The 13,757-nt window shown below is 41.7% G+C and overlaps 1 protein-coding gene across 1 annotated transcript in view; it reads left to right on the forward strand.

Annotated features, from left to right (window-relative positions):
- The window catches only part of LOC136883313 (CLIP domain-containing serine protease B4), a 71,082-nt gene that overhangs the window by 26,988 nt on the left and 30,337 nt on the right, over positions 1-13,757 (forward strand). Inside the window, exons 4-5 of the mRNA XM_068229620.1 lie at positions 8,924-9,032; positions 13,348-13,529. Of these exons, the coding sequence (XP_068085721.1) occupies positions 8,924-9,032; positions 13,348-13,529 (291 nt within the window). The remainder of the gene's footprint in view (positions 1-8,923; positions 9,033-13,347; positions 13,530-13,757) is intronic.

Here is a 13,757-nt window from a genome sequence, read left to right on the forward strand (position 1 = left end):
CTTCCTGATGGGGAGTTAATTATTTTAAGCACGATGGTTTAATTTATTTCATCTGTATTGACTACAAACCAGTCTGCCACTGATAATATATATTCCACCTAGCCAATACTTATTACAACCTTTATTGTTGGCTAATTACCGAACATGTTTCGAGAAATTATCAGTGGTTTTGCAATCTACCAATCATCTCTTGTGATCTCATTACTAATGGGGAATCGAACCCATGTCTTTCCTCTTAAAACAATAATCACCACCACCATCACTATAACTTCTAGCTTCTGGTGCTTGCGATTCTTAACTTACATCAGGTCATTCTAAGTGGTCCCCATGCTTGGTCCCCCTATGGGCGAGGGGGGGGGGGTAGAATAACACTCACGTTATCCCCTGCCTGTCGTAAGAGGCGACTAAATGGGGCCCCACCAGGGGCTCTGAACTTTGGAGCATGGGTTGGTGACCACGGGGCCCTTAGCCGAGTCCTAACAGGATCCTCACTTTTAACTATCCTATCCGACCTCCCTCGGTCAACTCTTGTTCTTTTCCCACCCCGACGGTATTAGAACACTCAAGGCCTAGGGAGTCCTTCATTTTCACACCCTACCGGGCGAGTTGGCCGTGCGCGTAGAGGCGCGGCTGTGAGCTTGCATCCGGGAGATAGTAGGTTCGAATCCCACTATCGGCAGCCCTGAAGATGGTTTTCCGTGGTTTCCCATTTTCACACCAGGCAAATGCCGGGGCTGTACCTTAATTAAGGCCACGGCCGCTTCCTTCCAACTCCTAGGCCTTCCCTATCCCATCGTCGCCATAAGACCTATCTGTGTCGGTGCGACGTAAAGCCCCTAGCAAAAAAAAAAAAAAAATCACACCCATCGTGGCCCTTGTCTTCCTTTGGTTTCCTTTCCTTTCGAAGTGTCGAATCCCTTCCAGTTTTCCTCTCTGATAAGTGTTATATAGAGGATGGTTGCCGTGTTGTACTTCCTCGTAAAACAATAATCACCACCACCACCCCATGCTTGGTCCAGGAAGGAAAGAGATACCAAGTGAGTGGGAGTGAGCTGTATGGACAGCACACTTCATGAGACATAGAACGAATTCAAGAATTACAAAACTGAGACTTAGATATAACTAAATGCAGTCGAACCTCGATATCTCGAACCTCCATTACTCAAATTTTCAGTATCTCGAAGTAACTTATATTTCTAGGCCGTTCGTCCTATTCTTCACGTGTATTTATTTTTCTATTACTCGAAATTCGGTTACGCGAATTTCTCGATCTCTCGAAGCAAACATTTCCTCCTTTGAAGCAAAAAAATAGGCTACTCTGTGACTCGAATTTTGTGCAACATTAACTGTGCAATGCGGCATTTGTGTCCGGCTCCATGGCTAAATGGTTAGCGTGCTGGCCTTTGGTTACAGGGATCCCGGGTTCGATTCTCGGCAGGGTCGGAACTTTTAACCATCATTGGTTAATTTCGCTGGCACGGGGGCTGGGTGTATGTGTCGTCTTCATCATCATTTCATCCTCATGACGACGCGCAGTTCGCCTAAGGATGTCAAATCAAAAGACCTGTATCTGGCGAGCCGAACATGTCCTCGGACACTCCCGGCACTAAAAGCCACACGCCATTCCATTTTTTACGGCATTTGTGATTTGTGAAGAACAGTTAACAGGTAACGAAAGGTTTACAGTGATACTGGGATCTAATATGACGGGAACCGAAATACAAAAACTGCTAGTGATCAGAAAATCGGTGAAACCTCGGTATTTCTCGGGTGTGTATTAATTACTGGTCACGTACGTAAGCAACCCCCGAAGTCGCGGATGACAAGCTCCATTTACGAATCTCGGCTGCGTGGTATTGACGAGAAGTTCAAGGACCAAGGACCAAGGGGAATGTTTTCATTCCCCTCCCCGGAGGGGAGGGAAGGGCTACCTAGAAGGTTACACCTTCTCTCTGGCCAGGAGATTTGGTGGGTTTGGAGGATTTGTAGGAGTTGGATGAGGGGGAAAACGGTGATGTATTTTGGAGTTGTTTTGAGGGTTTGCCCTCTTGGCTAAGGAGTGTAGCTCTGATCTCGTGCTTTTTATTGAGAATTTTCATGAGTTACATATTGAGTTGCATATAGGTTTTACAATACAGTTTTACAAATATAGTGATGGTACAGTTGCTGCATTTAGGTACATATAGGGTTTACAATACAGTTTTACAGATACTTATAGTGATGATAAGTTGCCAGTTAGACGTGATGGCTTAGTAAGGGGTGCTGGGGTAGAGTTGGGATGTTAGGAAGTGGAGGGTTGTTGTGATGTTGGTGATGGATGTAGCTAGAAGACAGAGGAGGTCTAGTATTGGGAGGGGTGATAGGAAGAAGCTGGTTTGGGGAATAGGTGGGTGTATGGCTGGCGGAGGTGTAGAGAGTGGTGGGGGTGGGCGGGGGCGGGGGCGCCGGTGAGAGTTGTTGGAAGGTGAGCGCATAGTTGGGGGTGGGGAGTGGGAGTGCTCTACTCGGTGGTGCTGGCTGTGGATTCGGACGCCGGTGGTTATGAGATGGTGTGCTTCTTCTTCGGAGGGGAGTTGAATGCGTACCATGAATGTCGGGCCGTTCCTGTTGTAGATGTGGTATGCTCGGAGGGCTGGGATGCCTGCTGTTTGGAGTTCTTCCAGGATGTCTCTTGTTGTTATGGCTGGGTCAATACCCCGAATGACACAGCTCGGTGCTGGTGGCTGCTGAGGTGCTGGTGTTGTGGCGGTTGCTTCTTCTTGTGTGGCTGGCTGGGCTGTGCTCGTTGCGTCTGCTTGGTTGGCAGGGGGTTGCTGGGTACTAGGTGGTGAGGAGCTTAGGGAGAGGGATGGGTGGTCGTGGTGGTGATGATAGAAGTATAGGGAGGAGTGAAGGCCGAGGTAGTGATGGTGGTAGTAGTAGTAATTGATATGGACGATATGGTGGAGGGGGCGGTGGGGGCTTCTGGGTTGTTTTAGGTTGATATTCAATAACAGTGGGGAGAGTGTTAGGGTTATCACACATTTGCTGCATAATATATTCTGGGGTTGGCACCACTGTATATTGCCTGTTGTTGATCTTCGCTCCGCCGGCTTCCAGGACTGCTGCATCGGCATCGTCACGTAGGTAGGCCAAGACCTGCGTTGATGGCTGGAAAGTTGTACGATCCATGAGTCTGCGTATATCGTGGACTCGGAAACCGCCCTTTCGAAGCTGGGTCCGGATAACATGTTCTGTGAGATCGGTGTCTACACCTGTGAGGAGGCAGGAATACATGATGTTGTGGGGAGGCGACAGCCAACTAGGCGTCTGCCTATTTATGTTTTCTTGGGCCGACTGAGTTGCAATTAGAGGTGAGGGCACCCCAGCCGAAAAAAATACAGGTGTATTTGGTTGATCCCAAGGTCAAGGTGAAGGGAGGAAAGGTTAAGAAGAGACTACCAGACTTTTTCCCAGAGGTGTTAAGCGAGGTATGTTTCTTGTTTCACTACTGTATGTACTGTATCCTGTCTTCTAAAACGTTACTATAATAGGGGTTATAATTAAAGTGATGCCATAAAATAAAATAGAGTTAGTTTGTATATTTTTAAATACTGTTAAAAATAATGTATTCAATAGATACATACGATTCAATTATACATGCTCAAAAATGGTATTCTCGAAATTTCGATAACGCGAAATAAAATGTGTTTCCTGAGGTGATTCGAGATATCGAGTTTCCACTCTAAAACCATCCTTCTTTTCTGCACTTCAGACTACACCTGACCTTTCTTTGATTTCACCAACTTAGTGATGTTAGAGAAAACTGCTTGAGCAGAATGAATGAGTAACCTTGCTTTCAACGCAATATCGGCCAAAAGTGACCAAGTTTTACACTTACTCACTTTCATGACCGAGAATATGTGTTCGCAATGGTATAGCCGAGTGTAACTTAGTAACTAATTTGCATTCCAATACGTGGATTTGCGCAAACTCTTTTTTGTTCCAAGTTTGTTACAAAATGCAAGAAGCTTGTCTTGTGTTACATTGAAGCCTTACCCATTCTCTTTGAATTTGACTGTAGCCTGCTCAAAATTTACAATAAAGGGTGTGATAAATATGTTTAACGTGAGAACGGTCGCGGAGGGTCACTATTTCCATTAGCCCCACCACCACCAATGGTGACCCTGCCTAGACTACCTGTAAAGTGCCTAAACTAGTGCTTTAATGCAATAAGAAGCTGGATTAGTGCAAACTTGTCTGTCATCTCCATGTTTCGTAAAAAGTCACTTAAATTTCAAGTTCATTAACTTTAGCTCTTCTCAGATTTCCAGCATAACAAAATCATAGGATATAAACTTCATGGTTTTGATCTGTACTGAACTGTGATCACAATAATAACTAAACTTATGTTGTAATGGTCCACGTTTTCAGTACTATATTATGCAATGTTTACATTACATAGAAACTAGTTTCGGCCTTGGCTGGCCATCGTCAGCCTTAATGCAGAACTGTACAAAGACATCCAATACGGTACCGGTAACAAAAATAAATGTACAAATACACACAAATGACATTAAAAAGTGTTAAAAACATCTGGAGTGAACTATGTGCACACCATGTAAAATTTTAATTTTTAATTTACATATGTTACATATGTTACATATTGTCCACATAGTTCACTCCAGATGTTTTTAACTCTTTTTTTAATGTCATTTGTGTATGATTATACATTTTTTTAAAGTTATTGGATGTGTTGGTACAGTTTTGCATTAAAGCTGATGATGGTCAGCCAAGGCTGAAACTAGTTCCTAGATTAGAAGCCTTTGGTGGAGATCATAGAGTTGTGATAGGAAAATTGAAAGTTGGAAAGATTGAAAAACCCCAATTAAGAAGAGAGAAAAGAATTAAAGTATGGAAGTTGAAGGAGAAAAGCATACAAGAAGAATTTCAAAGGGAAATAATACCCTTGGTACCCAGGATAGAGGTGGGGAATGTTGAAGAGGAATGGAAAAGATTTAAGGAAGCACTGGTTGGATGTGCAGAAAAGTTGTGTGGTAGAACATCAGGAAATGTGAAAGACAAAGAAACACATTGGTGGAATAATAGGGTAAAGATTAATGTGAAGGAAAAGAAAATGGCATGGAAAGCATGGAAAACATCTAAGACTGAAGAAAGTAGAAGAAAATATGTGGAGGCGAAGAATTTGGCCAAGAAAGTAGTGGAGGAAGAAAAAAGGAAAAGCTGGGCCTTATTCACACAGAAATTGAGAGATGATATGCAAAGCAGCAAGAAATTACTGTATGGTATCTTTAGAAATAAAAAGAGAGATCAAGTAAACACCAGATTTGTGAAGGATGAAGGTGGCATAATTTTAATGAAGCCAGAAGAAATAAGAAATAGATGGAGAGAGTATTCTCAGAAGCTGCTGAACATAAGAATGGATGACAGTCATTCAATGGACAACCAGGAAAGGCAAGTAGTTGATGAAGAAATGGATAAAGAAATTACAATGAATGAAATTGAAATGGCAGTAAGAAAGATGAAGAATGGAAAAACTGCTGGAATAGAGATGAAATTTCAGTGGAGATGATAAAGGCAGCTGGAGCTGTAGGCCTGCAGTGGACATATCGGGTTCTCAGGAATCTCCAGGAGAATAAGGAGGTCCCTGAGGATTGGCAAAAAGGAATAATCATCCCAATTTTCAAGAAGGGTGATAAGAAAGTTTTGAAGAACCACAGGTGAATTACTCTAATATCCCATGTTGCTAAGATAATGGAAAGGATACTGGAAAGTAGAATAAGGTTGAGGGTTGAGAATCAGATACAGGAAAATCAGTTTGGTTTCAGAAGTGGAAGGTCAACAATAGAGCCCATTTTCATTATGAGACAACTAATGGAAAAGCATTGGGAGTACGGGAATGATATGGTGATGACATTCATTGATATTGAAAAGGCATATGACAGTGTCCCTAGGACGAAAGTTTGGGACAGTCTGGTGCAAAAAGGAATTGGACAGGGATTAATAAAAATGATCATGGCATTGTATAAGGAATGTTGTAGTTGCGTGCAAACACAAGTTGGCAGGACAAGTTGGTTCAAAATAACTAGTGGGCTGAGACAGGGAAGTGTTCTATCACCAATCCTGTTTACAATAGTAATGGATGACATCATGAGAACAGCAAAAGCAGCATATGGAGGAAGAGAAATGAACATGATGTTATTTGCAGATGATATTGTTATTTGGGGAGAAGACAACAGGAAGGTTCAAGAACAGTTGAATGTGGTGAATGGGAAGATTGAAGAATGTGGATTGAAAATAAGTGTAGAAAAGAGTAAAACTCTTGTTATGACTAGAGGAGAGAAAGAAGGGAAAGGTCAGATTAGACTTGCAGACAAGCCCCTGGAAGTAGTGGAAACGTTTAAATACCTGGGGAGTGAATTAATGGAGAATGCTCGACTGGATGCTGAGATTAGTAAAAGGATTCAAGCTGGAAGTTGTTTCTATCATAGTGTAAGAAATATGTTATGGGACAAAGATGTGCCAACGGAAGCAAAGGATACTATGTACAAGATGTATTAAGTACCCATAACAACTTATGGAGCTGAAACTTGGACAATGACAAAGAAGGATGAGAGTCGAATACAGGCAGCTGAAATGAAGTTCTTGAGGAGTATGATACAGAAGAGTAGAAGAGACAAAATAAGGAATGAGAAAATCTGGGAATAAATTGGAGTGGAAAAAATGAATGATAGAATAGAGAAGAGCCGACTAAGATGGTTTGGGCACATAAAGCGAATGAGCGACGAAAGAATGCCAAAAAAGGTGATGGAAATGCAAATCCAAGGAAGGAGAGGCCGTGGACGATCACGATTGAGATGGAAGGATACCATCCAACGCAGCATTATAGAAAGAAACCTGGACTGGGACACAGTGTTGGAGGAGGAGTGGTGGAAAGACCGAAGAAAGTGGAGAGGAACCATATTTGCCCCTACCCGGCTACAGCTGGATAAAGGGAAATGATAATGATGATGATGATGATGATGATGATAATGAGTATTGAAAAGGTGGACCATTATGACATAAGTTTAGTTATATTATTTCATAGCAAAAGTTCTTGAGTGAAAAAACATTGTAAATTTAAGTATGATGTTCATTTTAAATTGCACTTAAGTACTATCTATATTATCCTAGAAATCATTCCCATGTAATATTTTTGTGCTTTTTCAATTTCCAAGAAAATTAGGAGGATGTTTGAAACGTGTATTTTTGTAATTATTTTATAATTATAAATGTTTACCTTGTTATAAATATTAAAATAAAGGTATCAACATTTTCATATTATAAAAACACTGTTAATTGATATGCTGAAGAGTTTATATTAAATATAAGATGTCATATAAAGCAAATCAAATAATAATTTGTGGGTCATAGTGACCCACCGCGACCACATTAACATGCACCAAAGGGCGACCATTGCCGGGTTAATTCACGGGAGATTTCTTCAATATTTCTACACCATTGTTGAATTGTTCAAGGCGTCCACAGTAACTATCAGTGTTATAATCAGACATGGTTTTAAAGATGGTCATTCTTCAAAATCTATCCCCTGTAATTGTTTTTTGATCAATGGAAACAAGAATTCTGTCTCACACAGCACTATGAACACATTTTTGTTTATTCCAGTGTTCTTCTCTTTTCAGACCTATTTGCTCAGCACGAACCTTATTGACAAACGGCTCGTCAGTTACGATTTTAACTCAAATCCTTTTGGTTTTGCAACGTTCCTTCTATCAAATAATTCAATCGTACCATCTCAAGTCTACTCATTGCGTGTATACATGTTTAAACACAGCTGTGTTGCATTTGACACAACTCTCACTGATACATGTTATTCAGCAAGGCAGAGTTTTACCAACTAAGCACACTAAGCTGGTTATTTTAAATTTCAACATCGGTGTAACAGCTCAGGTCCAATTTTAATATTTTAACTGTATATGTTCAGTGTTTACTTGTTAGGACTGTTCATTTTAGAATAATACCAATGGCAATGTCACACATGACAAAATTTGACTAGTGGACTTTAAATTCACTAACTTAACTATAGACAGAGGTTTTTTGCCTCCTTGCAAAATAATTTGTAATATGTACATAATATTTTTAAAGTGTTAATTTGATTGTACTTGCACTATGCATTGTCAGTTTTAGTCCATGGCTGAAGATGGTCCATAATGGGATGGAAACCCGTCCCATTATATGAGTGATTTGACATCTTATTAAATGTCCCCCTGTGGGTGGGGGCGGTAGAATAACACCCACGGTAACCCCTGCCTGTCGTAAGAGGTGACTAAAAGGGGCCCCAAGGGCTCTGAACTTTGGAGCGTGGGTTAGCGACCACGGGGCTCTCAGCTGAGTCCTGGCATTGCTTCCACTTACCTGTGCCAGGCTCCTCACTTTCATCTATCCTATCCGACCTCTCTTGGTCAACTCTTGTTCTTTTCTGACCCCGACGCTATTAGGTTTGCGAGGGCTAGGGAGTCTTTCATTTTCACGCCCTTCGTGGCCCTTGTCTTCCTTTGGCCGATATCTTCATTTTTCGAAGTGTCGGACCCCTTCCATATTTTCCCTCTGATTAGTGTTATATAGAGGATGGTTGCCTAGTTGTACTTCCTCTTAAAACAATAATCACCACCACCACCACCACCACCATCTTATTAAATGGTATTGAATAGATGGGCCATCATTTTAATTTCCTATTAGCATTTTTGCCTTGGAAAGCAATATTTGAATCACTCAAATGGTTTGTAATGTCGGCTAAATGGCAAGTTCAATAACGCAGTGTGTGCGTCCTTACTGCAGTGAGAGAGAAGCAGTCAGACACAGGGCAGCATCAGGGCTCCAGTTATTACAGTGACCACACTAATATTGTAACCCTGTGTTTCAGATGTACGGACAGGCAAGATGACTTACCCTTGCTGTGGCTCCATTATATCCTCAAGAACAATCCTCACCGCTGGCCACTGCGCATTAGCCAAGTCAGATGGTTATAAGCTGTAAGTTGAAAACATCTCTACAAACATTTCTTGTCAACAATAAGCATGAACAGTTGAGCACGTCCTGAGATAGTGCCACTGTGCCATGGAACCACCAATTTTACATCGTCCCACTTTTAATTGTGCTATATAAGTAAGAATACTCCTAGGAGCAGGTCAATGGATCTCTAGAAAGCATAAAGGGAGGACCTCTCTTTTTTGCAGCTTCACATATTGTAAAGCATCATTTTTATACGACTCCAAATATGCGGGATAGGTACCAAAGCACCACCTAATAAAGTTGCTGTGCAGAAATTATGAAAAAGTATCCATCTCTTTCGAAATTGCTTGACCATCAAACCCCTTACATCCTTTTTGTTTTGAGCTAATGGAATGTCTTAGAAGATTGTGAATCATTTTCTCCTCTATTTAGAAAACAAGACCACTTCCTTCTCTTATTTCTATAAACTTAGAATTTTATTTGAAAAATGTTTTTGTTGTTTTTTTGTCCACTTTTCCCTGAAATATTCTGTATTTTTTTAAATGATACATTTAGATGTCTCTTATCCCATACATATTTTGTATGACTCTCTGGGAAATTTAATGTTCTGCAATACACAGTCCTTTCTTTAAGGCCGGGCTGAGTGGCTCAGACGGTTGAGGCGCTGGCCTTCTGACCCCAACGTGGCAGGTTCGATCCTGGCTCAGTCCAGTGGTATTTGAAGGTGCTCAATACGTCAGCCTCGTGTCGGTAGATTTACTGGCACGTAAAAGATCTCCTGCGTGACAAAATTCTGGCACCTCGGCGTCTCCAAAAAACCTTAAACGTAGTTAGTGGGATGTAAAGCAAATAACATTATTAATTCCTTTCCTTAAGCTAGTACAGTGTCATAGTATTTCTTCATATTCCTCCTTTTATATATATATATATATATATATATATATATATATATATAAAATTACAGACATTCTCCAGTAAATTATTCACTGGATTTACTGGTTTGTGATCATTGTCGCATTTAAGGCCATGTCCCAAAGCTACATTTATGGCTGAAGTGAATTAGATAGTTGATTAAATAACTGGATGTGACATCGGGACTTATGATCCAAAGCTTTATAGCTCATAAGAATAAAGTCCATAGTTGCTAGTCAACGCAAATGCTTTCTCGTTTGATGAATTGTACACTAAACAAACACGGATACCTCTTCAGCAGTTTCATTATTAATGGTCAGCATTACGGCACTGCCTTCTTAATTCATTGTTAAACTGTGTGTCTTGATTTCTAGAATAATTATCAATGCAGCAGGCCCAGATTTAAGCACACATCTCCGAAGCTCCCTAGCGTGTCATTAACCAGTCAGCTAGTTGCTAGTCATAACTTCAGTTGTCGCACACACCCTTAGATGACTATTTTAGATGGATTTCATGGGTTGTGATTATATGTGTTTGGGATGGGAAGACTTGGAAGGAAGGAGACGAGCTGCTCGACTGAGCGATATGTAAGGCTTTTCAGGCGTTTGTTCGCTGTATTGGTGAAAAATATGTAATTTCCTCCATGGGAATTTAGAATTTTCCATTTGAGCGATATATTCCGACCTGTCAGTGAAGAGACGGCACAGAATGACATTAGTAGACAAATAAACTGGAGTTTTAACATGGATATGTTTTTGAGCTGGGGGTCTATCTGCAATTAGTGCCATCAACTTAGCATAGACAGAAAACCGACAGTGTGGTAACCAGACAACCAGTGTTCAACATCTTCTTCCTCACGTTATTACCGAGTGCCAGAACTTTGCCTTCTATATACAGTAGGTACAAACGGCACTGTGTTTTAAATGAGTTTCAACTTCGACATTTCGTCTAGGTCACAGCAAAGCTCCCTACACATGGTAACATCATCGAAGGCAGATTAATTTTTCTCATAATACGTTTCTTGCCAATATTTAAATGGCCATAAAATTGTGTGCTAAATCAGTGACCATATTTTTGGATGTAGCTATTTTGTTACATGGCACATGAATGTAGTGTGCCAGATTAGCTGCCATATTGTTGGACGTAGATCTTGATACGTGAGGCTATCTTGTGATATGATATGGGAATTGTTGTGTGCCAGATCAGGTGCCATATTGTTCGATGTAGATCTTGATGCTACATATTTCTTTCGACTTAGCGGAAATCTTTATCTCCCCTGTGGGTGGAGTGAAAGGTGCATTATCCATACCCCTGTGTGTCAACAGAGGTTACTAAGAAGAGAACGACCAAAGAATCTACTTGCTCTCTTGTTTTGTAATCCAAAAACATAACCATGATTCTGTGCTTTTCCATGCAGCAGAGAAATGAATATATATATATAGGCTTATATATATATTTTTAAGCAGGAAAGATTATAATATGAAGATAAAGTTGGAGTTCATGAGGACAAATTGGGGCAAATAATCGTCTATAGGAAGATGAGTTGGGGAATGGAATAATTTACTAAGGTAGATCTTCGATAAGTTTCCAGCTTCTCTGAGACCTTTTAAGAAAAGACGAGGCAAACAATCAATAAGGAACCTGCCACCTGGACGACAGCCCTAAATGAAGATCACTGGTAAAAGAATGAATACCGAACTTGATAGCTGCAGTCGCTTAAGTGCAGCCAGTATCTAGTATTCGGGAGATTAGTGGGTTCAAACCCCACTGTTGGCAGCCCAGAAGAGGGTTTTCCATGGTTTCCCATTTTCACACCAAGAAAATGCTGGGGCTGTACCTTAATTAAGGACACGGCCACTTCCTTTTCACTCTTAGTCCTTTCCTATCCTATCGTCGCCATAAGACCTCTCAGTGTCGGTGCGACAACTTGTAAAAAATGAAATGAATGAATGTTCACAACAGGATTACTGATACAAACTTAATTTTTAAACTGAAGTATAAGGCGTGATCAAATAGTTTCCATTTGAGGGCGTTGCTGCAGCAGACTTACAACGTAGCGTGACTCCGATGCAGGTATATAAGCACGGACATGTAGGCAAAGGGCCCCCACCCAGTCGCCAACCTCCAGTCACTGCACATTGCTGCCCCCGCCCTCCCCCATATCCACAAGTCTATCCACTCCCTCCTCACACAGGCTACAACCCCCCACTCCCACCCACATTGGATCTCCTTCACCTCCTTATCACCTCACTCCACAACTGCACAACCACCCTCCAGCAACTAACCATATACCTACTCCCAGGCATTCCCATCCAACCTTATTCAACCCACATCTTCTCTTCTCAGCCTGGTTATATCTAACAACATATGTATGTACCAATAATTGTATATAAATCTGTAAACATAACTCTATCTGTAACACCTCACCAATAATTGTATATAAATCTGTAAACACAATTGTATCTCTAACACTTCACAATAAAAGCATGGGATGGACTACACACCTTAGCCAAGAGACCACATCTTCACATCTAATACACATTCTTCTTTACCCATCTCCTAACTCAATCAAATCTCCACAACCCCGTCACCTCTCCTGGCCAGAGAGAGGGCGTCACCCTCTAGGTGGCCCGCCCCTTCCCTTTGGGAAGGGGAATGAAAACATCCCCCTAGGTCTTAGGCAAAGGGATTAGTGTGGCAGTCGTGTTGTGCCAACGTGTGTGTGTTAAATGCGGCCACGTGAACTATGGCGACGTTATTATCAAATGCGTCCAAACAGGACCAAAGTGCTGTTATTCTGTTCTTGGCTGCCGAAGAACAAACACTGGTGGACATCCATCGGAGAATGAAGACTGTGTATAGGGCAGCATGTCTGTCGAAAACCACCATTGTGGAATGATGCACCAAGTTCCTTGCAGGTCGCATTTTGCCACAAGACGCCGGTCGATCTGAGAGGACAGCCTCATCCATTATGGACAACAACAAGCGGGCGGTGGATGAGGTAATTAGGGCGGACTGATGCAGAACCATTCGTGCGCTAGTAATGGATTTCCACATCAGCTTTGGCAGCTTCGCTTTCTGTCGGATGAGGATGTGCAGTAGGCCGTTATGGACTTCTTCACGCAGCAGGACATGGTGTTTTACCACATGGGGATCTTCAACCTGGTGCATTGATGGGAGGAGTGTCTCTATGCTCACGGCATCCCGATTCAGGACTGTGTGGCCGTTGAATGGAAACTTTTTGATCGCCCTTTATATGTGTGTTTTGCCCACCAGCATAGCAATTTAAATTTAGTGGAATTCAGGATGTTGTGTATCCGAGACTGAGAAAGAGGAAATGGATGGGAACTATTCTGATGACCATGGTGTTTATATTGATAAGGGTTGCTCTCTGAGAGTATGCTGATGCTTGTGATGTTCCAGGAGCTCAGTGAAGGTGGGAGAATACGACAGTCGAGGAGACCCAGACTGCACCAGGACCTACTGTGCACACCCTGCACAGAGTGTAGCTGTGAGTCACGTCATTGTTCACCCAGGTTATGAATCTAAAATCTTCAAACATGATGTGGCTCTCCTGGTGCTCAAAACTTCACTCAACTTCTCATGTAAGTCATTTTTACTCTTAAAATAAACTAGAAATATGGTTCAGGAATCTGTACAGAGTGTAGGAAAACTAAAACAAACCAAACCCCATGACGCAACAGCCCCAAAGGGTTATGGTCTCCCAAGCGACTACTACTCAGCCCAAATGCCTGCAGATTACAAGGTGTCATGCAGTCAGCACTTCAAATCCTCTCGACCGTTATTCTTGGCTTTCTAGACGGGGCTGTTAT

Source organism: Anabrus simplex, chromosome 11 (genome assembly GCF_040414725.1).
Source record: "Anabrus simplex isolate iqAnaSimp1 chromosome 11, ASM4041472v1, whole genome shotgun sequence".
NCBI classification, from domain to species: Eukaryota; Metazoa; Arthropoda; class Insecta; order Orthoptera; family Tettigoniidae; genus Anabrus; species Anabrus simplex.